This window comes from Labrus bergylta, chromosome 1, assembly GCF_963930695.1.
Source record: "Labrus bergylta chromosome 1, fLabBer1.1, whole genome shotgun sequence".
In the NCBI taxonomy this organism is placed as follows: Eukaryota; Metazoa; Chordata; class Actinopteri; order Labriformes; family Labridae; genus Labrus; species Labrus bergylta.
Genome location: NC_089195.1, coordinates 26,253,735 through 26,275,107, shown reverse-complemented (window position 1 = coordinate 26,275,107; position 21,373 = coordinate 26,253,735). Strand labels below are relative to the sequence as shown.

General features: G+C 38.2%; 3 protein-coding genes and 1 long non-coding RNA gene across 7 annotated transcripts; 1 reads left to right on the top strand and 3 right to left on the bottom strand.

The window, feature by feature from the left end:
* Positions 1–254: 254 nt before the first annotated feature.
* On the top strand, positions 255–4,691 carry LOC136179577 (uncharacterized). 2 transcript variants are annotated; one of them, XR_010666601.1, is made up of 11 exons: positions 255–321; positions 444–500; positions 601–669; positions 2,072–2,125; positions 2,308–2,328; positions 2,438–2,458; positions 2,567–2,593; positions 2,699–2,725; positions 2,871–2,897; positions 3,670–4,468; positions 4,557–4,691. It is a non-coding gene; the product is annotated as an uncharacterized lncRNA (long non-coding RNA). The 2 variants fall into 2 exon arrangements; XR_010666600.1 differs by having other exon boundaries at positions 2,871–4,468.
* Positions 4,692–4,719: 28 nt separating this feature from the next.
* On the bottom strand, positions 4,720–7,410 carry odam (odontogenic, ameloblast associated). 2 transcript variants are annotated; one of them, XM_065956418.1, is made up of 10 exons: positions 7,335–7,410; positions 7,158–7,229; positions 7,038–7,073; positions 6,890–6,937; positions 6,558–6,803; positions 6,391–6,447; positions 6,165–6,287; positions 5,404–5,433; positions 5,018–5,101; positions 4,720–4,904 (listed from the first exon to the last, which is right to left on the bottom strand). In XM_065956418.1, the coding sequence occupies exons 1-10, from the start codon at positions 7,335–7,337 to the stop codon at positions 4,869–4,871; spliced, it is 735 nt and encodes a 244-aa protein (XP_065812490.1). In that variant the 5' UTR covers positions 7,338–7,410; the 3' UTR covers positions 4,720–4,868. The 2 variants fall into 2 exon arrangements, with proteins under 2 accessions (XP_065812490.1, XP_065812438.1); XM_065956366.1 differs by having other exon boundaries at positions 5,404–5,436; positions 7,335–7,406.
* Positions 7,411–9,673: 2,263 nt separating this feature from the next.
* LOC136179445 (uncharacterized) lies at positions 9,674–11,721 on the bottom strand. The gene is made up of 9 exons (XM_065956299.1): positions 11,593–11,721; positions 11,419–11,472; positions 11,310–11,324; positions 11,057–11,203; positions 10,352–10,426; positions 10,192–10,251; positions 10,026–10,085; positions 9,904–9,954; positions 9,674–9,807 (listed from the first exon to the last, which is right to left on the bottom strand). Exons 1-9 carry the CDS (start codon positions 11,686–11,688, stop codon positions 9,721–9,723), a joined length of 645 nt encoding a protein of 214 aa, XP_065812371.1. The 5' UTR covers positions 11,689–11,721; the 3' UTR covers positions 9,674–9,720.
* Positions 11,722–14,218: 2,497 nt separating this feature from the next.
* On the bottom strand, positions 14,219–21,021 carry sparcl1 (SPARC-like 1). 2 transcript variants are annotated; one of them, XM_020643847.3, is made up of 11 exons: positions 20,873–21,021; positions 19,875–19,930; positions 19,677–19,742; positions 18,518–19,579; positions 17,290–17,398; positions 16,838–16,959; positions 16,618–16,738; positions 16,382–16,518; positions 16,054–16,202; positions 15,280–15,428; positions 14,219–14,773 (listed from the first exon to the last, which is right to left on the bottom strand). In XM_020643847.3, exons 2-11 carry the CDS (start codon positions 19,926–19,928, stop codon positions 14,745–14,747), a joined length of 1,998 nt encoding a protein of 665 aa, XP_020499503.2. In that variant the 5' UTR covers positions 19,929–19,930; positions 20,873–21,021; the 3' UTR covers positions 14,219–14,744. The 2 variants fall into 2 exon arrangements, with proteins under 2 accessions (XP_020499503.2, XP_065814025.1); XM_065957953.1 differs by lacking the exon at positions 20,873–21,021 and adding an exon at positions 20,077–20,167.
* Positions 21,022–21,373: the final 352 nt, after the last annotated feature.

The following is a 21,373-nucleotide window of genomic DNA, read 5'->3' as shown; positions in this document are numbered from 1 at the left end:
GAAGTAATTGCTGATTCACAAAGAATTAAGCTTGCCTGATTCATTTTGAGAAACCAGTGGTGTGTCTCAATATCAGACAGTTGTTATAAGTATCGATGGGACACACACATACAAACACAGCACAGCAGCTGAGTGAAGGTGCGTTACATGACTCACAATTTGAAATGCACTGATCTGTTTTAAGCCAAATATTTATTGTGCTTAATTTTTTTTAAGTTTCATCAATCATTATAATGACATTTATTTTCTTCTCCAGAATCTTCAGAAAACATGAAGCTCTTGTGTGTAGCCGCTTTACTTTTGTCAGCAGTCGCTGCCCAGGTAAAGGCTTTTTCTTCCAATGGTGAAATGTGTGTTAAAAAAAGAAAAAGATAAAACAACTCATGAGGGATTTTTTTTAAATGTTTAAAAATATATATTTTTACTGTTTTTGATTTTTTCAGCCAGATTTATTTTATCCTGAGCAGGACGAAGGGTTTCCTCCTGCAGATGGAATCGAGGTATGGAGGGGTGAATCACAAGTCTGACGCTGCATTTGTCCTCTCTTGCTTCAGATTTCTGTCTCCTTTTTTTTCATTGAATTTCCTTGAATGTGAGCAGGTGGTGACTGGAGTCCCTGAAGATTACCAGTGGACAAGTGGAGACTTTCCTGAATAAGCCGCAGTAACGGTAAATATGATTAGTACTATAGTTATTCATTGATTATTATAGAACTATAGTTACAGATAATGAGCGAGTCTTATCATCTGACACTGAGTGTTTGGGTAGTTACATTCCTGACCTTAATGAGGGTCAAAGGTCAGGTACAATCAGTTCTTTTTTGCCTTTTTAGCTAGCTTTTATTAAAGGAATAATTCATGTTTGAAATAAAACATATGCTTTTATTAAAAGTTTTCAACACCGTAGTTTTCCAAAAGCATTAACTTTTAATATTTTATGATGAACACAAAATGATAAGTTGAAACTATTTGAATGTCTTGCTGTCACATTTAGTTATCTCACAATAAGCAGACTAATAACCTTTTTTCATTAAAACCATATTCACACAATAAGAGTCCCTCTAAAACATTTAATTGTTGTCATATTGTCTTGGTGTAGGTTATTTTTTCATGCTCAGGGGAAATGTACATGGAAATAAAGTAGCCTAGTATTTGGTCAGTTACAAAGAAAATAGAATCAAGAGAAAGAAAGGAGTCAAGATGGTCAAGTATGATGGTTAATCATAACCTGGAAATAGCAAATAAAGGGCTGATATACAGTCAGGAGTCAGTAAGTATCTGCACAGTTCATATACAGTGATGATCAAGTTTATACGTATACATAAGTTGAAACTTATACTATAACAAAGTCATGATATAGGAGCATTCAGAGTCACACAACTGTAGAGAACATGCAGGAATGCTAAGAAAGAGGGAGAGGAAAGAGAGGAAACAAAGATGATTGTGTAGGTATTTAAAAATATATACATCGCAAGGAATTGACTGAAAAGGGTTTTAGGAGGCTAGAAAACCTTTTCCCACTGCTTCTGCTCCGATTTATTGTTCATAAAATGTCATATAGAGTAAAAAATGTTCTGCCTTCTTATTCAGTGTAGCCTGGGGTTTCTGGGCTGTGCTGGTTAGTAATCGGTATCACTGTGGAGAATATATTTATATATAACCTGACAAAAAGAGAAAAATAAAGCAAGTCAATCAAACACTTCATCACGCTCCACTCACGGCAAAACACGAGCTGAAGTGTAGTTTACCCTTATGTTCAGCTACAAGTATCTAAGTCAGTATATAAATGTGAAGACTGCTTTAATATAACCAAGTTACCAAGTAAATAAAGGCAACACACTGTACATTTGTAGTGATTAGCATAATTACTGTTTAAAAGCCATGATGATATTGGGATATTTGGAGAACTTCCCAGAATGTTTATTTTGTCTTTAACATTCGCTTCGGATCACAATAATAGATTATGAACATTAAGGCATGCTACAACATATCCAGACTTAAATCTAGCATCACCTCATATGTTATGGGTCAGTCATTTTCTGAGCTGAGCAGTAATTCTGTGCTTCTCACAGGCTTCTTTCCAGCATGGCAGGCCTGGAGGCTTCAAGGGTCTGTTCGGCCGGCTGGTAAATCACTTTATTTTACTTTTTTTGTAAATTTTCATTTATATATAAGAAGCCAACACTCAAATCCTTTTATCCTGAAGCACTGTTTGATATCTGCTATTCAAAATTTGACGCACTCTTAGACTGTTTCATTATTTTCAACATTAAAGTCAAATAAACACAATTACTGCTTTCGTCTGTAGGAGTGAGTCACCTCGTTCAAGGTAGGCGTTCTTACATCTCTAATTTCAAATATAAAACCCCTTTAAATTACTAGACAAATTCGACAAAACTGTATTTTTACACATATATTTATCTTTATTAACTTTTCAGGTTGACAATGTGACAGTTCAGGTAAGATCATGGATAAGAGATGACAAACCATCATATGTTTTATGTTTTTAAAAAGCTTTTTTCGACAAAACAAAGCAGATAATTTCAAAATGTGTCTTTCATCCACAGAGTGGCTCCGCTGTGAACCTGCAGGAGGTAAAAAAAATATGATTTAATTGATTCAACCTTTGTAATAAAGCAAATTACACCTGCTTATGAAATGAATAGATCCCACTGATCCTCTGTGTGAAAATGTTGCAGGGGGAGAACATATTTCTGGGGAAGAAGGTAGGTGATGGAAATTTAACATTAAACACTTGACATGTTGTAGTTGATTTAACCTTTATCAAGAAAAGGTTTCATTCATGTGGCAATGAATTCAGTGAAATGGTAAGTGATAGGAACCCACTGATCCTGTGTAAAAATGTTGCAGGGCGACAACATGTTTCCTGGGAAGAAGGTAGGTGATGTAAATTTGACATTAAACACAATTAGTATCACAAGAAGAAGAATCAGAGTACTGGGTAGGGGGCATGCCATCACAAGGTATTGTCACATAGTGAAAAAAAAAACAAAGAAGAGGACGCAAGTGCAGACTAAACTAAATATATACCTTTTTTTTTTCTTCAAGCAAAAACTAAAGCTTACTCTTTCCAGTCCAACATAAAAATCCACAAAAATGGAAAAACAAATCTCAGAGAGCCACAAGGAGCAGAACAGATGACATAGGAACGCGGTAGGAAGACGTATGACACAGAAGGGAAGAAACACAGAGACTGCATTCATGTGCTCCTTGGATGGTCCCACTTTAAGAGTCAGTGTGTTCACCTGATTTCAATTCAGAAAGTCAGAATGTTGTAACCACAACAAAAAACACCTTGGACGCGACGAAGAAGGTGTGTGGAATGTCTCTGTTACAAGTCATATTGAAGCAAAACGTTTATGTGCAATACATGAATTAATCAAAAGTATTTTAAAATTAAACAAACATATTTGGCCCCCCATGTAATGACGTATATGACGTCAAGTCGGCAAGTCAAGCACCTAAATCTTTCTCGAGTTTCCGAGTTGTGTTTCTGACTTGAGTAGGTGTCTATGTGCATTGTCCAACTCAGACACTTGTTTTTTCGGAAAGAGTGAATTAAACGGAAAACAGAGACTGTATGTAGCAATGACAGCAGAAAATGAAAGCATATTCAAACAGTAAGTCTGATTTGTTGTTTCTTTGACAGGGAGGAAGGGGCCGACCTCTGATGGATTGGATAAATTCTATACTGTCTGGCAAACTTCACTTTCACTCAAATATGTTTTTTATAAATGATTTCCTACTGTTGCTTCACTTGTGTGGTTTGCAGATATTCTAAGATTTGATTGTTAGAATGGATTGTAGTTTCTGTTTGTTTTGTTTTTTTCTTCGTCCCCTAAATTGAAGCAATTTGTGAAGCTCGTCTACAACGCAGCAGAGCCAGTAATCTCCTTGCTCAATGCAGGATAAAGACAATGTCTATCAAGTGTGTTATATTCTTAAATATTTGTAAAGGGGTTAGGGTTGGGGTAGGGTTTACACTTTCTTTTCTGTTTAAAGAGCAAAGTGTCCGTTGAGTATGGTGTTCTGAAGCCTGTAAGTACAGACAGATCATAAGCTTGTTTTCTATGAGATTCCTGTAACATGTTTTTTTTTATTAATTTTTTTGTTTTACCTTTATTACAGGCAGGTCATTAAGAACAAATTTGTATTCACAAAGATGGCATGGCAATGTTGAATTCTTGCCCTTTGTACTTTCTCTATGAAACATTTGCCCAGATCTTTTTATTGTTACATCGGTTATTGAGTCATAGCCCCTTTTTTAATTTGATTTGAATAGATGCACTTAATTTAGACTCAGCTTTAATAACATGTTGATTTAGCACTTGAGGGGCATTTCGAAGACTGCATTTGTGTTTAATTGGACCCACTTTCTTATTTTCCAACAGAAACAGAGGAAAGGAAAGTAAGAAAATCAAATATAAGTTGACTAACAACTTTCAAAGGTGAGGAGGCTAATGGTGACATTTATTTTGGTGACATAAAGAACACTTTTCTGACTGCTGCTGACAACCTTTTCTCACATTCTTTCAGGAAGAAACCAACACCTCCAAGTTTGATCACCAAACGAATCAATCAAGACGTAGTGGTTGTCTTTCCTGTGGTAGATCTTTGGAAATCAGTCGTAGAATTTGGCCCTTTCCTGATAAGAACATACTTAATGTGTACCACAATAAAATACTTCCACAAATAACTTTGTCAAAGTTGTTTATTTGACATGATGAGAAAGAAGCCAGACATTTTCAGTGCATAAATAAATCAAAATACGCAGAATGAGATGTATCAGAACATTTAGCAAAACAATGAACGAGAAATATCTGTCAGCTTGGTATTGCTGAGATGACTTCAGGGCTCAAACAGGAAGGGGAAGTTGGAGTGACCCTGAAGAGAACGAGAAAAACCAATCAAGTGATGGAATATTTAAAAAGACTGAAACTACAGTACTACTGTGACATGACTGAATAAAGGTTTAGAGTCATTGAATAAAGTCACACCTCGTCAACTCCAGGGCCAGAGGTGTCACCACGAGGATCAGGAGGAACTGTAGTCGACTCCTTCTGAGTCCCCATTGGCCATGTCTGATGAAGTCAGAAAGTACACAGAGAGGAGACATTAATGGTGCTCACTTATCTCCGTGCTAGCTTTAACAGCGAGGTGGTTTTATTTGTAAAGCACACCTCATACACTTGGCCTATTCAAAGTGCAAAAGAGTAATAAAACAGATTAACGGATAAAAACAGCAACAAAAAAGAGCAAAAGACAGATGTAAAATTAAAAAGAGCAGGGCTATAAGATTTAAATTCCACATGATGGATTGATGGCAACAGCTACAGTTTGCAGTAAAAAAATAAAATAAAAGTGATGTTGGAATGATACTCACTCTTTCTGTTTGCACCTTCGGCTGGGAAGCCTGCTAAAAATGAGAAGATATGATATTTAAAATCATTTAGTATTATAGTTAATTCTTATAGTATTGAGGTAGATATTACTGAAAACTGTTGTTTTTAAATCAGTAATAAATCCCTTACAATTCAACATATTTTATAACATAGAAAACCCATTAACAGATTCTGAAATTAAGATTGAGTCAATAAACGATTAAACATTAAAGCAAAAGAATAATCACATATGTCGCCTACATAATCAAGAAAAAAACATCTTCTACTCATAAGAACTACAAGTGAAGTCATTATTTAAGTACTGGTACTTTTCTTAATGGGAGCACTAAAGTGTTTAGGTTTCATTGTAGAGTGCAGATATTTTTGTTACTTAAAAAATATAAACCAGATAAATGTGACTGACTACGATAATTCAGACAGACCCTGCTGTCAATATGGCCGACAGTAGACACTACATCACAGCTGCTGCACATGACTCAACCTCTGCAGCTATGTTATTATCATTAAGTCGTGTCATAGATGTCACAGTCTGCTGCATCACTCCCAAACCTTATTCTAAAGTGGTAGAGAAAAGTTGTTGTTTTTTTAATATTGTGATTTCCAACTAATCTTCAGTCAGCCTTTCATTTTTTTTTTTTAAATTAAAACTGAACAACTTAAAATTTCTATTTTATCAATAACCATGTAGAAATCTGATCATTTTAATTTTTTTTGCCCCCCTGGTGCCATCCTTCCTTCTTACCTGCAGAGGGAGCTGTGGTCTGTGTGTGGTTCTCTCCAGGGTTTGCTGAGCGTTGTTGGGCTGCTGCACCGCAGTGTTCCTCAGCTGGGGATAGGCGTAAGGATTCACAAAGTACGGGAATCCCTTTTGATAAAAGAGTTGTTGTTTTTTTTTTTTTAAATTAGGAGTGAGCAGTTGAATTAAGACAGCGAGCTTTGTGCGCAGGTCAATATGTTTAACTTCTTACCTGCTGTCTGGGGTACTGAGGAAATCCATAAGATGGGTACTGGAAAGATGGAAACATCTAAAAGAAATTGAAAACATGATAAAACTCTATGAATGTGAGGCAGCAGCTAAAGTACTAACACAGAGCAACACTAATCACTGTATCTCAATGCTGCTATCTTTTCCTACCTGAATAGGGTTTTGGGCCTGCTGGGGGATGTTAGGAGCGTTGGGGTCCTGTGGGACTCCGCCCTGCTCTATCTGTCCGTTGGGCATGATCACAGGTGTGAGCTGGTTGCCCTGAGAGGGGAAGAACAGCTGAGGCCCCTGGGGACCGAAGGGACTGGCCAGTTGAGGGTTCAGGTTCAGCACTTGTGGAGTGAGCAGCACCTCAGGCTGCTGCTGCAGAACAAACTGTGGCAATATTGAAGACCCCTGGAGAAGAAGGATGGAGTTAACATGTATTTTATCAACCTGAAAAAGAAGTGTATTTAATGGAGGTGCAGGTAAACATGCCCTACCTGTGTTTGTCCAAGAGCGGCTAGAGTTAATCCATTGAGTCTCAGAATCTAGACACAAAACATGTGCATAAAACTTAGGAGGATTGTTCCTACATTACAAGGAATATTAACTTTAAAAACAACCAAATGTTTAAGCAGCTATGCTTACCTCATTGCTGTTGCTTGCAATAATTCCAATCTGCACCTGTAAATATAAACATTACAAATGAGATTCTCTGTTCTCGTTTAGACGATATGAAAAATGTAGTAAGACAGAGATGTAGCTTACTGGGAGAGCAAAGCTTGTCCTGAAGAAACAGACCAACAGAAGGGCAGTCTGGGGCTTCATGATGTTGAAAGTCTGTCAAAAGAAATGAGACACGTTTGAAATACTTCTCGGATAAACAAACTTTCACTACATAAATCCTGTGATACATGTTGCTGTAACAATGCAGAATGGTCTCACCATTTCTCTGGTCCTGCTTGCAGATTGTGAGTGCTTGCTTCCACACTTCGTCGATGTCCCTTTTTAAATTCTCCCCGTGTGAGCTGTTGTAGTCCCCCGCCGGCCCATCCAGACAACGTGCGGTCGATGTGGCGGACATTTCTCATGGCAACAGACTCAGACTCTTACAACACCGCACAGGTAAGTGTGTAATTACATGTCAGTCATGTCTCTAAACACAGTGACACAGTCTTCGCCAGGTTGTTAACAAACCTCAAATGAAACTGAATTTAAAGTTGTATTTACTTAATGATTTCATAGATTGTTTAGGGCCTTTTAGATGCTACAATTCAGTAACTACTTATTTGATGGACCTGTGCAGATCATTTTCCCCTGATATGTTGTCTGAAATAAAATGTACGTGCTGTTGAAGAGTTTGAAGGGTGTAATTACAGACATTAAGGCTGATGGATTTCTGGTTTGTCATGAGAAAAAACATAGAAAAACAAGAGCTGCAGGTTTAGAATCAGACATTTGTCACAAGTTTGTTCATGATATGCTGACTGATGTTGGTATATAATTGGCAAATCATGGGCATTAAAAGTTGACTGAGCTGGTTTTCATGTTGTGGGTACAGAAAGAAAAACTGCCAGTTGTGTGTTTTGTATTTCTGTGGCTGAGAGGACTTTATTAGAGAATATACTTTACTGCAATTTCTTATTAAATGCAAACTGCACTGTTTATATCTGTAGGATTTATGTGTTTAGTTTGATATTTTTTTAAGATTCAAATTTAAATTACCTACAAAGGCAAAAAAGACCATGAGAGAACAGACTGACTATTTATTTAAAGTATTTCATATATCTGTCACCCCTGCCTGGGGTGTCTATGGCAAGCCGTTTTAACATTTAAACACCCTCCTGTCACTAAAATGTTTTAGTTAGCCATAATAACATTTCTTATAGTCAAAACTGTACTCTTGCAAGTAAGAATTGTAATTAAAGATTTTCACAATAAACTTAAAATCCATAATTTTAAATTTAGATATCAACAGCATCACTTCTCCTAGGGCAATTTTCACAGTCACTTTCGCCATTCATGTTTATTATGTTTCAATTCCAGGTATGAACAAGTTCAATCCACAATGTACGATCAAGATATCTACAGCTGAGGGTCCTTCTAGGGAAGACTCCCTTTTCAGATGCCTGCAATCCTAGTGTCACTAGTCATAGTTATAATTTAAGAATATTCAGAATTACATTACAGATATTATACAAATGTTTAATGTTTAATATCTGAAAGTTAAACTATAACCTAGTTAATAAAAGCTTGGTTGTAGATATCTGAAATTGGACTGTGTCCTAGGAAGAATCCTGTAGCAGATTTTCTTATCATTCTTGATTTGGAGTATTGTGTTGTAGAAATCTGAAATGAACAGCTATACATGAATAGCATACAGTCAGATCTAATTTATCTTAGAATGACGCTTTGGATGTCTGTAAAGACAATTGTTAATAGAAAGAATGTCATTGTGGGTATGTGAATTGTTAATTTTGACTAGGGAAAATTGATTAAGCGATATCTCTAGTGAATATCCAGTCCATCTATTTAATGATGAAACCTCTTGCCATAGCTTTCAGACGCTTAAGACCATGCTCCTGAAACAGCCGTTTTAAAATGGTTCAGTGCCATTGAGAAGAAATTAGAGTAGGATTGGCCCTTTCGATGGACACCCTGACCCTAGCAGAAAATATATTTTGTGATTTGGATTAAAAGGTTTTTCTTTTTATTGTTTTAAATTGAAGAGGGGTTGAGCCTTTAAATAAACATATTTCTTCTTATTTTTTACACACTCTAGCTCGTAGCATATCTGCAACAAGTTGATCCAATACAAAGTTGCCTTGAAAGTCCAGGGATTAATCCACCTGGATTAAGTCATCATTTGTATCATACAATAGGATTTTCATTTGTGTATTTCTCGTCTTGAATTAATTCATTTTGAAGAACTGGACTCTGATTCCTCACCTTTTAAATATTCTGCTTAAACTGTAATAAGTGAAACCCAGAAGATACTCTCTTTTTTTTAGCTTTGATTATTTGTCAAGGATTTTTTTTCATGTAGCCTCTTCCACTGTGTTCTTTGTAAAACACTCTGGTTTCGTGTTCTGGTATTTTATACTCATTTACCTTTAGATGGCAGCAGAGATCCACTGTGCTTTGACAGTTTAGTTAACATTTTCTCATTCATAAAATCAGATGGTTACACAAAACTTGATACCGTGCAGTACATCCATCGTTGTTATTTTAACAGATTTATTCATTTTAAACACCAAAAAAACAGTAACGACAAAACCATTCAAGTTTTTTCAAAGTTTTATTATCAAGTAAGTTAAGTTTGCAAGTTTGATTAAAAACTGTCTTCAACAATGTCTTCTTCAAGATGAACTTTTTCCTTGCAGGGAGTTGGTTTTGTTGTTTCAGTGGGAGCTGGAATCTGAAATGAAAAGGGAAAAATGAGTGAATGAACTCACATGTATCAGACAGTTTGATGTCGTTCGTAATTTTAGCCTCTTCCTCCACACAATCCTACCTGAGTATCCACTGTGGTCTCAAAGGTGTTTGCTTGATTCATAACCTGACGCTGGAAAGTCAAAGGACAATAATTAACCAGGGTGGTGTTTCGTGTATAGTAAATTTAGTTACAAGTCTCACCTTGAATCTTCTGAATGGATCAGGCTGAAGCTGCTGCTGTAAGACACCTCCTGTAACCCCCTAAACAAAGACGTCAAGAAGAAAGCTTTCTCGATCAGTATCTACAATCATTCCTGTTATACAAGTTTGTTGTGAAGTAATAATAATTTTAACAGTAGAGGGATACCATCAGAGGCTGCTGAAGAGGATTTATTGGTCGTGTTTGAGGAACTCCCATGAATGGAAACTGCAGATATAGAAAAGGGAAATCAATGTTTTTTAGTGAAGCTATGAAACCAGAAATTCTGTTAAAATGACATGGCAACAACAGCACGAGTACAACTTACCGTATTGACTGCAGGGACCGTGTACACATTAGAAACAGGAGCAGGAGCAGCATAAGCAGGGACACCTGGAACAATCTTTTAGAGAGATATGGAGTGTTTGTATGTTCATATCTGGTCATTGAAGTTAGGTATGACTGTTATATTGTGTGTATAAAAGATCAGATATATATTTTTTCCTATAGTTGTATAAAAGCAATCTGAGTTAGACTCGCTAAGCTCTCAATGAAGTCATTCAAAGTATTTTTTTTTCTTTAAATGATGAGGACATTAGAAGATATGAAGTCACACTACAGGAGAGCGCCACCTTGTGGTGTAGTTGACACAGTTCTGCAAAGTATACTTTGTTTATTATCTGCACTCTTTTTGTCACAATGTTGTGTTTGTGATAGATTTAGCACAAGGGTTTAAGCAATATGTAAGTTCAAATATGTTGTTTTTTTTTAAAGAATGTATATTTTTTTGTATATTGGCGCTAAATAATAAAGTTTTCTTTTAATAGTTTGGGTAAAGTGGTGGGCCAAGTAAGGTATAAAACAGAGATACAACAAACAAACACATGTCTAAAAATTACTATTAGCTAAGCACATACACAACTAAAAAAATCACTTTTTCTTAAATGTGATACTTCCTGATTATTCTTTTGTTTACTTTTCTTTCCCTGATGAACTGAGGTAAGAAAGATGACATCGACTCTGGCAGACTGACCTGAACAAACTGCGTCTGCCGAACTAAACCTGCCCCACCAACAGCTACCACAGAGGGGTTCAGGCCCCCAGCCACCCTGACAGGTATCACTCCATTTGCCATTCCTCCATTCATACCTGCCATGATAGCTGCCAGTGTCCTGTGTGACTGTGTGAAGGAGGGAGACAGTGTTTGTCTTTAGCCATCAAACACCTTGAATGCATAATTGCATAAATCACACTTACAGTACATTATTTTAGTTAATATTTCTTACCTTGTCTGCATTGACCTGCAATGAGTAAAAAGATCAGAGGTTACATGACCTAAGATAGATAAAGATTGATTGATTGATAGATAGATAGATAGATACAGTAGATACTCACAAAGCAGAAGGTTGTTGTAAACATTATTAGGAGGAGAAACTTCATCGTGCAAACCTGCAAAGTCCACAATAGACACAGTTTTCTCCTCAGAATCTTTATAACTACTTAAGTGATTTACTGTATTTCTCACTTGCCGTGTCCAAATTAAAATGTGACAAATTGCACTCTACATACCTTGTTCTTTTTCTTTGCTGCTTGAATTTCAGGTTCATAGAAGGACTGTAGTTGCTGTCTGAAGTTAAAACACCTTTTATCAGTACCTATGGTCATTATGAGCCAATTAGAGAGGAGAGCACTGGTGTGTTCATGAACTATATTTGTCACCTGTGTGTCATGGGAACTTGTGAAATGACATCTTCTTATTCTACAAGATGTAAAGAAATGCAACTCAGCCAGATGCTTGACCCTATACGACCAGTGGGCATTGTTCTTCATACAGCTGAGTGACCACAGACAATAACAGAGTGACTCAGGGCCTCTGGGTTCATGGGAGGATTTGCTGGAATTTACGGGAAACTTTTGGCCAAATAAACCTTCGCGAACCATGTCAGTCAGGTTTTGGTTAAAGGAGGCAAACATGTTACATCATAATTAAGTGATTTCATGGAGATCATGTGTGAATGCTTAAAGTGAGTTGAACATGAACCTTGCAAGCAGCTCCGTGTGTACGACACTGTTTTTGTAACTCTGGGACAAACAGTAAAGTGAGAATGATGTGTGTTTATTTTATGTCTAGAAGTGCAGATTTTAGGTTTCCTGCTCCTGTCTGATAATGCAACGTTAAAATACTAACCTCTGCCATGTCTGGATGCCTAACTATAACTTGCAAAGACTTTAAATTGGTCTAAAGCAGACTTTGAATTACACCTGCAGCCTTGAAATAACTGCCCTCAAACGTGATGACCAAAACATGTCAGACTTCCTTTTAATTTGTAAAAAGAAAGAAAAGCTCAGATTTCCCATGAGATAGATACAGATGTTTGTTTTTAAGGCTTCATCAGCTTGTAATCTCTACATGTTAAGAGCTTTTACATTCATTCTCAGTGTGACTGGCTGGGTATGTTGTCAGACTGAGGCTTTTTTTTCTGCTGCTGACTGTGCAGCTCACAGCAGACCAGGTAAACACACCCTCTGTGGTAGTCTGGTCTGAAGCTTTATAGTAATTACACAGCGTCATCCGGTTTAAATTAAGCAACATATTCTCCTGTTTTCAGTTTAATGCTTAAATATTTTCTCTTGAAATAATACATATTTTTTTCTATCTGTCTGATGGGCTAGTTTATGGATATTTCGCTTTTTGTCAGGTCTTGTCAATAACAAACTCTAACGCCATGAATACAGTAATGTTGTGAGTAATGTGTTTAGCATTTTGTTTCATACTTAGAGACCTACGTCACCATGTAACACAAAGTGTACTGTAAATAGATGTTTGTGTAAATTTGTAGCAGTCTATAAAAAAATAACCATCAGGAAGCCACACCCATGATGTAAGTTGTTGTTGTTGTACAGTGTTTGGCACTTATTTTTAGCATCACATGTATTATTTTGCTGGAATAAAGACTCAACAAAGATTCACCAGTTTGTTTCAGTCATTTATTGATCATTATTTAAGATGGACATTTTTAATAAAGGGTAATTTTTTAGCAAGAGTTACAAGTAGGGAGACAGGATCAGAATTTAAGAGTCAATCATGAGATATCTGTGATGTCAAACAGCTGTGTCTCTCAGTTTGCTTCATTCTCCTCTTTCTCCATTCCTGAGCATTCTTCATCGTCTTCATCGCCCATCACCTTCTTCACAGGAGTCTTCTGTGCTCTCCTGAGGCGAGCTGCCACAGACCGCAGAAACCTCACTCTGCCAGCTACCCGCCCACGAGTAGCAGCGCCTTGCTGCAGGTTGTTCAGCATGGACAGCGGGATCAGCTTCACATGGCCGGGAGTCAACAGGGCATTCTGCTGGTGCCCCCGAGCTTTACTCTGTGGCAGAACAGCAAACAGTGTGACCGGCCCGCCAGTCGCAGTCTGAGCCATTTGCCCAGGTGGATTCACATTGGCTCCTCCTGTCTGGCCCAGAAGAACTATACCACCTTGTTGGAAGGGAAGAAGCTGCTGCACGGGCGCCTGACTGATGGGCTGGATAAAAAGTGAGCCACCAAGTTGAAATAAACGCGCCACAAGGGGTTCAACGTTTGGTTGGACCCCATTTTGACCCCCTGGGTTGGCATTGTTGCCAGCTGCTGCTCCATTATTATTCATTCCCCTTTTAGCAAGTGCCTCAGAACTCGCTGAAGTTACACCACCCTCCACCACAACACACATGATGTGAAAAATAACAAGCAGTAGGCTTTTCATGTTTTATCTGAGACAAAGCAGAGTGAACAGGTGAAGGGCTCAGCCTTTCTTTCCTTATATAGAGAGCATCGGATTCATAGATCTGAGAGGAAGGTCCAATCAGAGTCCAGCACTTTATGTCAAAACAACAAGTCACTGTAATCATCCTGACCATGCTGCAGGCTATTTTCTGCTTTGTTACCTGAAGAGGTTCATTATTCAGGATCATGTGGCAAACCTTAACAGTGACTTGCATTCTCAGAAGCCATTGTCGCAGTGGTCTTATTTAAAGTAGCGTCGGCGTCAGGAGCACTTACCATCAATAAAACATGCTATTAGAGCAAGAGCTGATGCTTTCCCACAGCCTTGTGGGGTCAACTGGCTTACAGCCATTTAATGTGTTCACTTTATTTCAGGACTGAAGCAGAATCCAGCTTTAAAAACATTAAGCAATAAAATAATACATGAAATTATATTTTGAAGCTTTAATGAGCGTAACAATGAAACACAGAATGCATGACAAACATTTACAGTGCTAACATCATTCTTTTACATTTCTTACTTAAATCATGTGATTAACCTTTATTCAAACAGACTGAACTAAACCATTCTAACCAATAAGCCACAGTTGTTTGAAAGCCTGTTATATGTACAAAACGTATTCTTCTAGGTGATGTAAACGTCCCCCCGGTTTGGAATGCATTAGAAAACAGTTTGTGGATTACACCAACTAAGAATAACTGTCTTATATCCTAGTAAAAAAAAATACCTCTAGCAATTTAGTCTACATTACAGAAAAAAAGATCTGTCCAAGCTTAGCCTGAGGCAGATTTAAAATAGCAAACATTGCCCTCTACAGTTAGGGGTCATACAAGCTCCTTTCATTTGAATGTGTCAGAGATGCTTATATTACAGAGGTTCATGGAGGTTTCTGTCTGAAGCTGGGCTGTTGGAGCTTCATAAGGCTTGACCAGTAGATGTGGAGCGAAATAACGCTCAGAATAACAGGTTGGTATCCATATCCTCTGTGGGGGGAAAAATAGAATTAGCATCAATAGAATTTAAAAAAACATGACACTAGTAGTTGCCCATGATGCCAGATAATAGAAATGCAAGGAAATTATACATGTAACATTCAAGTGTAAATAAACAACGTAACACCCGCTCTAGAAAGTTATTGTACTGTATGTGCATCACATTAGTAAGAGGAAGTGGGTATGTTTAAATTCTTGAAATAAAATAGAAATAGAAATAGAAAATTGAAATAGAAATTCATTTATGGGGAAAAGATTTACTCATTTAAAACTATTAATAATATAGCCTATCAAGAAATTCATCCGAAATATTCATTATTAAATCACATGTTATCATATCTGTGTTCATGCTGAACCTTTTTAGAACATGTTTTTCCCATTTGGATGATAACAAAGTCAAAGCATGAAGTCGCAGATTTATAGAAGTAGAGTAGAAAAAAAAGACTTTGTGGTTAGAGTTATAGCACTGTATGCTGATGACATGATGTTGCTCCTACCGCTCTTGATGCCAAAACAGGAAGTCCACTCTTTAAAGGACACCTGCTTGTCCTTGTCAGCGTCACACTCTTGGAAGAAACGGGAGGTGCAGTGCTCCATCGGCACCAGAGGGACTCGTAGAGGGGCGAGCTCTGAGTGTGACAACACTCTGCACAGGGCAGATCAACAACAAAGTTTAATCAGTGTGAGTATCTCATTCGTTTACAGTTAAGTATGATGGCATAAGAATTGTCCTTTCTGACATCTAAACGCGGATGATGTGGGGGTAAATTCAAGTTTAAAACAGTATCCAATGCTCTTTCTTTGCGGATAATGATTGTATTCAGTTGTCCCTCAAATATTGCCAGTTCATGGCAGGATATTTTCAAACCTATTATTCCTCATCTGCAATGTGTGACACACAGACGTGAGATGGAAGTGCTAAGTAGTTCCACCTCTGATGTTGTTGGTACATGACACACTATTTAACATTATGTCATAGAATATCAGGTATATGTATATGAATCAGCCTACTTTCTGTCTTTTAGTGTATTTAATATTATCATGTTAAGTTCCCGAGTGTTTGAGAGTGTTAACCTTTTACCATTATATCCACTACTTGGACATAAGGAATTCAAAAGGCAACATAAAAGGACACCATGGGCTTTTATGGCATACTAGCCTGTAGTATTTCCTTCCAAATCCATAACACTAATATCTTTATTACATGCACACTTTGAGAATTTTTGGATAGAATCTAAAGTTTAAGGGGATAAACCAACAGTATACTGCACCTGTCAGAGGGGTGTTGGTCCAGTTGAGCAAACTGCCAGTGCACAGGGTAGATATACATGTTGTAGTTCTTCTCAAAGTCGTGTGCCAGCAGCTCGACAGAGTGATCACCAGCATGAAGACGCCTCTCACTCTCAAAGATCTTCTTCACCTACAGCGTACAGAATACCACAGTTTGATTCAAAAACTGGTTACTTGATTGGATACAAACAACACAACAAATTGCAGAGGGATATTATTGCTTTTACCTGCATTAGAAATATACACCTGTTTTAGATTAGGCAGCATAAGAGTTCTAGTTTTGCTCTAAATGTTACTCATGTATCTTACTCTAAAACGCTGTTTGGGCGTGAGGAAGCCAGGAGACATGGAGTCATGTTCGTAGAGCTGCAGAAGCACATTCTTCAGCCAGTCCCTCATTCGCAGAGGGAACTGGATCAGCTCAGTGTCCACACATGCAGGTATTACTGACAGAGAAACAGAGAGAAAAATCAGGGTCATTTAAATATTCCCGGCACTGCATCATACTTCAATGAAAGTCTTGTTTAAACCATTTGTAAGCTAACATTTGCACGGGCCAGTGTAGTCCAGATGAAGTCTGTGTCCTCTCTTAGTGCCCTCCAGGTTGCACTTAGTAGCAAAGAGCTCACAGGATGTATCATACGTTTTGTTATCCGTCCCACAAACCTACAGGTATTGAAAGACAACAAAGAATGCAATTTATAAAGAAAAAACAGCATTTGAAAACCATTCCAGATTAGCAATCTGCAGGTCATCCATATTTACATGATCAAACTCGTTCACACTGGGAGGACATGCTGACGGCTCCTGACACACACAGCCTGGCTTGTTATCCGTGTCAAGTTTACAGGTCTTTCCACGCTTGCAGGGAAAGTTGTCGCAGGGATCTAAGAGAAAGGACAAGCACGGCAAAGACCTTTACTAAAATCCAAAGGCATCAATGATCATTTTTATGACTACCTTAGTTCGTTTTTTTTATTTTGATAACTGAACGCGGAACGCAACATCCACTTTACACCCTCCCCTACATTCCTCTGCCGTTTGAGTTTGCACAGTGATTAAAGTCCACTTGATCTCTATCATTCACTTCTTAAGCCCACAGAGCTGTGTTTTGGTAGCCCTGTGACGCTATTCATGCAGAAGTTTGAACAAAATGCTGCAGGCTGCAAATTCCCCTGTAAGCTGTTGGGACAGAGCATTAGTCAGTGAAGACAAACCTGCAGGGGCTTCTGGGTGATGAACTCCTCCACCATGAGAGGCTCTGGAACTGGGGTAGAGATCCACAGTGGCTCTTATCTGCACTGGGTTCATTCCTACCAAAGGACCCTGGAAAAGTGAACGGGAAGATCAACATTATTTATTGTATTTATAGATACTGAGGAATGACCTCCATCAGCTGCAACAAGGAGGTCATTGGTTTTCCTTCAGCTGTGCAGATTATGTGCTGAGGTGTGCTAGAAAACCTGATTGAAACTTCTTAAAAATGTTTTCATTTAAGGACAGAAGCAATGCGTGAAGGATTACTTACTGAAGTGCTCTACTAAGACATTTCAGTTTGTTAATGTGTCTGAAGTTATCAATTGTTATTGCATGAAGGCCTTTTTTTTTACAATAGCGGTTGAACCAGAGCATGTTGAGACTGCTTATGCCCAAATTCCCCCCTCAAAAAACTCAACAACTAAGTTAGAAAAACAGTTTGCATTAGTACAGCAGTAGGTATAGGTTACTCAAAGAAGGCACTAATGGCTTTGATGGCTTTGTCCGACTCTCTCAGTTTCGCTTAATGGCAGCCTTCAAAAGAAAGAAACTGCACATACACTGAGTAAAACATTGATGAAGTCTCACTGACGTCATATTGGAAATGCTATCTCAGCCTAACTTTCAATCAATCTAGAAACAAGCAAAGAGTTGGAGCAGAAGCAGACCTTAAGCCTCCTGGCAAACAGCTACAACACGCCCACCTACTAGTCAACTCAGCCACGCCCCCCAGTTACTTTAAAGTATGAATAACCTTTAGGCTTGATAAAATCTAAACATAAAACGTGTCAAGCATTCAGCCCCAGTGCAGTATGTACCAATGAAGAAATTAATTGATAGCAAATTAGTTGGTATCAATACTTGTTGACAATTGCTAAATATTTTGAGCAAGGCTGTAACATGCTTATTTCTGCTGAAAAATGGACATTGTTATAAGGTACCTATTTGGATTCCTTGGCTTCTGCAGTCAACCTCAAGTGAACACATAAGAAGCTTTTATTACACTTCTGTAATAGTATTGGCTTCAGTTTTCAACACCGGAGGTTGCTGATTGGACGGTCTGCAGCGGGCCCAGTAATGATTCAAATGAATTTGTTGCTGTGAGCTGACCTTTAAAGTGTTTGTAGTGATGTGATGAAAATATTGTCACTTTCAAGACAGCTAATAAACAGATTATTTAAACATTACCCATTTTCCCGCCCTCCTCCTCTTGGCCTTTTGGACGGTGTTGTCGACGTTTTCGCCCTCAGACTCCGGAGCATCCTGTTGGATCTGCTCCTGTCCCGCCTGTGTTTCGTCACTCTGTGGAGAGTGCTTCCTCGCTCTGTGGTTCTTCTTCTGCTTCCTTGTCTTTCCCTTGGTGTGACCACCACTGTCGTTCTTACTTTTCTCTTCCTCCTTCAGAGCCAGTCGGGACTCTGATTCAAACTCTGTACCACTCTTTGGATTTTGAGGGTTCACATTTGCTTCGGTTTCTTTCTTATCACCCTCTTCTTCTTTAGATTTGGCTTGTGGATGTTTGTCCACATCTTCATCAGACACTTCCTCACTGCCTGCTGCCTCAGTGTTTTGAACCTCGTGTTCAAGTTCATCTGCAATGGTGGTTTCTGTTTCTTTAACATCTGTTTTTGGGAGAGGCTGGGTGTCATCCATGTGGAGTTGCAATTCTGCAGATATGCTCTTCAGAGGTTGTAAGATGCCGCCATCAGCAGCATAGTCAAGATCAACGGGGAGCTCTGACTCTGTGCTACCATCAGTTTCCTCCTGCAGTGCTTCCTGCTCTCCGCCCTTCAGTGGCATCTCATCTGACTCCACCTTTTCATCTTTGTCCACTTTTTCTTCATCTTCCAAACTCTCATCATTTTCTTCTACTGCCCCATCAGTCAGCCCTTCAGCATCTTCCTCCATATTTAATTTGTCATCCAACTTCTCGTCCTCCGCTTCTTCATCTTCACCGGCCTCCACCTCGCCCTGCTCTGTCTCCACTTCCTCTTCTTCGAGCTCTCTTTCCTCTGCTCCCTGCTCTTCTTCTGCTTCTTTCTTCAGGAGGTCCACCAGCTCCTCCTCACTCAACAAGACCGCAGTGCTTTTGTCTCTCCCCTCGTTCACCCCAACCTCTCCTTCCTCCTTGTTAGCATTAGCATTTTCTTCAGAGCTCAATTCTTCGTCTTCCTGCTCCTGGCTGCTGGCCTCAATCGGCACTAAAGTGGGTGATATCTGCGGCTTGTTGGCCTCCTCTGTGATCGACTCCTTTGTTTTTGAAAAATTAAGACATTTTTATTGAACAACATGAAATGATTGCATGTTTCAACAACATTTTTGAAATCGATTCAGAGACTTGCTCTACCTTTTCTTTGGCTGAATGAGCATTCTTACGCAGTCCATGGCGTTTTCCATGAGGTTTACTGTTTACCTGGATTAAATCGGGGGAATTAATAATTTTCATCCATTCAGTGAATACCAAAACTGCATACCAAAAAAATAACAAACCAAACTTTTAAGTGTGGCAAAGATCAAATAAAGAAATGAAGAAATGGGTACTCACAGACAGGGCAAAAGTTGCTGCCAGGAAGCAAATGAATACAAGGCAGACCCTCATACCTGAAACAATGGAATAAATTGGACAGAATCAAAAGAAGATTTTAATGAATAAAATGTAATTCTGATTTCACAGCAGGGACAAAAACCGAATATAAGCAATCAATTCATTTTAAGGTGACCTCTATGCTAACAACAAAGATGTGAACCTTGGCAAATCCTTCAAACGTCACACAGATGAGTTCCTCTGTGTGCTGCCAACTCTCTCTTTACAAACAGAGATGCAGGATTGGTCCTCCTCTGTTGTCAAGGCCCCAGGCCTGTGAGATGTGCCTCTCTCTAAAAGTCACATTCAGAGCCTAAGTAAACATCAGAAGCTACCAGACTGGAAAAAAGTTGACTAAGTCCACAACGTTTTTGTCCCTGGACGGAAACAAAACAGACACTACGGGGACTGTCCCGAGGAACAAAAGCTTACTGGATCAAACCAGTAAACACAGATATGTGCAGACGAGTGAGAGTGTCCATGAAAATATACCAAAAACTATTTATCACACAATTTAATTTTATCTTTGAGGCAATATTGCAAAGGACATATATTAGATATCTTGTACAATAAAACTGTTACATGATATTCACAAGTATATTTCCTACAATTACATTTAAATGCATTATTTATTTTTAGACCAATGAAATATGTGGCTATAAAGATTTTACACAGCTGTGAGCAATATTGAAATGTGTCTCTGCTATAAAAGATACATTACAAAATCATTATGAAAACAACATATTCATACATATCATTTTATGATTACAAAAACCTCAATACAGGGCAACTAAGTTCAGTTTGGCAATCAAAAGAGAAGCTAGAATAAAACTAAGGTTACCATCAACACATCAAGTTCATCAAACTAGTGAGTAAACAAGATGTGGTTTTACATTTCTTTTGTATCATTTATTAATTATTCTTCAGGATTTCAGATTAGTGAGTGATTCATATTTTACCTGAGGTTCGCAGTTGCAAGAGAAAAGAGAATCCTGCTAAAAACACCGGTACGCGCCTGTGTTCAACCTGTGGAGATCTCCTTTTGTATTCCAGACAGCGCTCACACCGTCCACACTAACTGGCATGCTGCACAAACACATACACGCCGTTTTTTAGTCAATGGTGCCAACACTTTTTTCAAACATTGGGAGGGTCTCTTGGCTACAGAGACACAGAGAGGGGGGCAGAGTAAGCATGAACTTTAGTTGGATCTTTTATTTTTTTTCCAACATTTTTCCCCCCGACTCTGTTTAGGAAATCTGACAAAATAAAAATAAAATATAGTTTAAGCATAAATACAAAGTCAAGTCATATTCAATTCTTAATTTCAGCTTGTTTTATCGCTGTCTTAAATCGTAATTGTATGTTCACATGTCTTGTGGGATTTATTTGTAGCTTTATTCAATTATTGTTTGTTTGTTTTTTGTTTATTTTTTCTTGAAAATTGGAAGTTACATGTA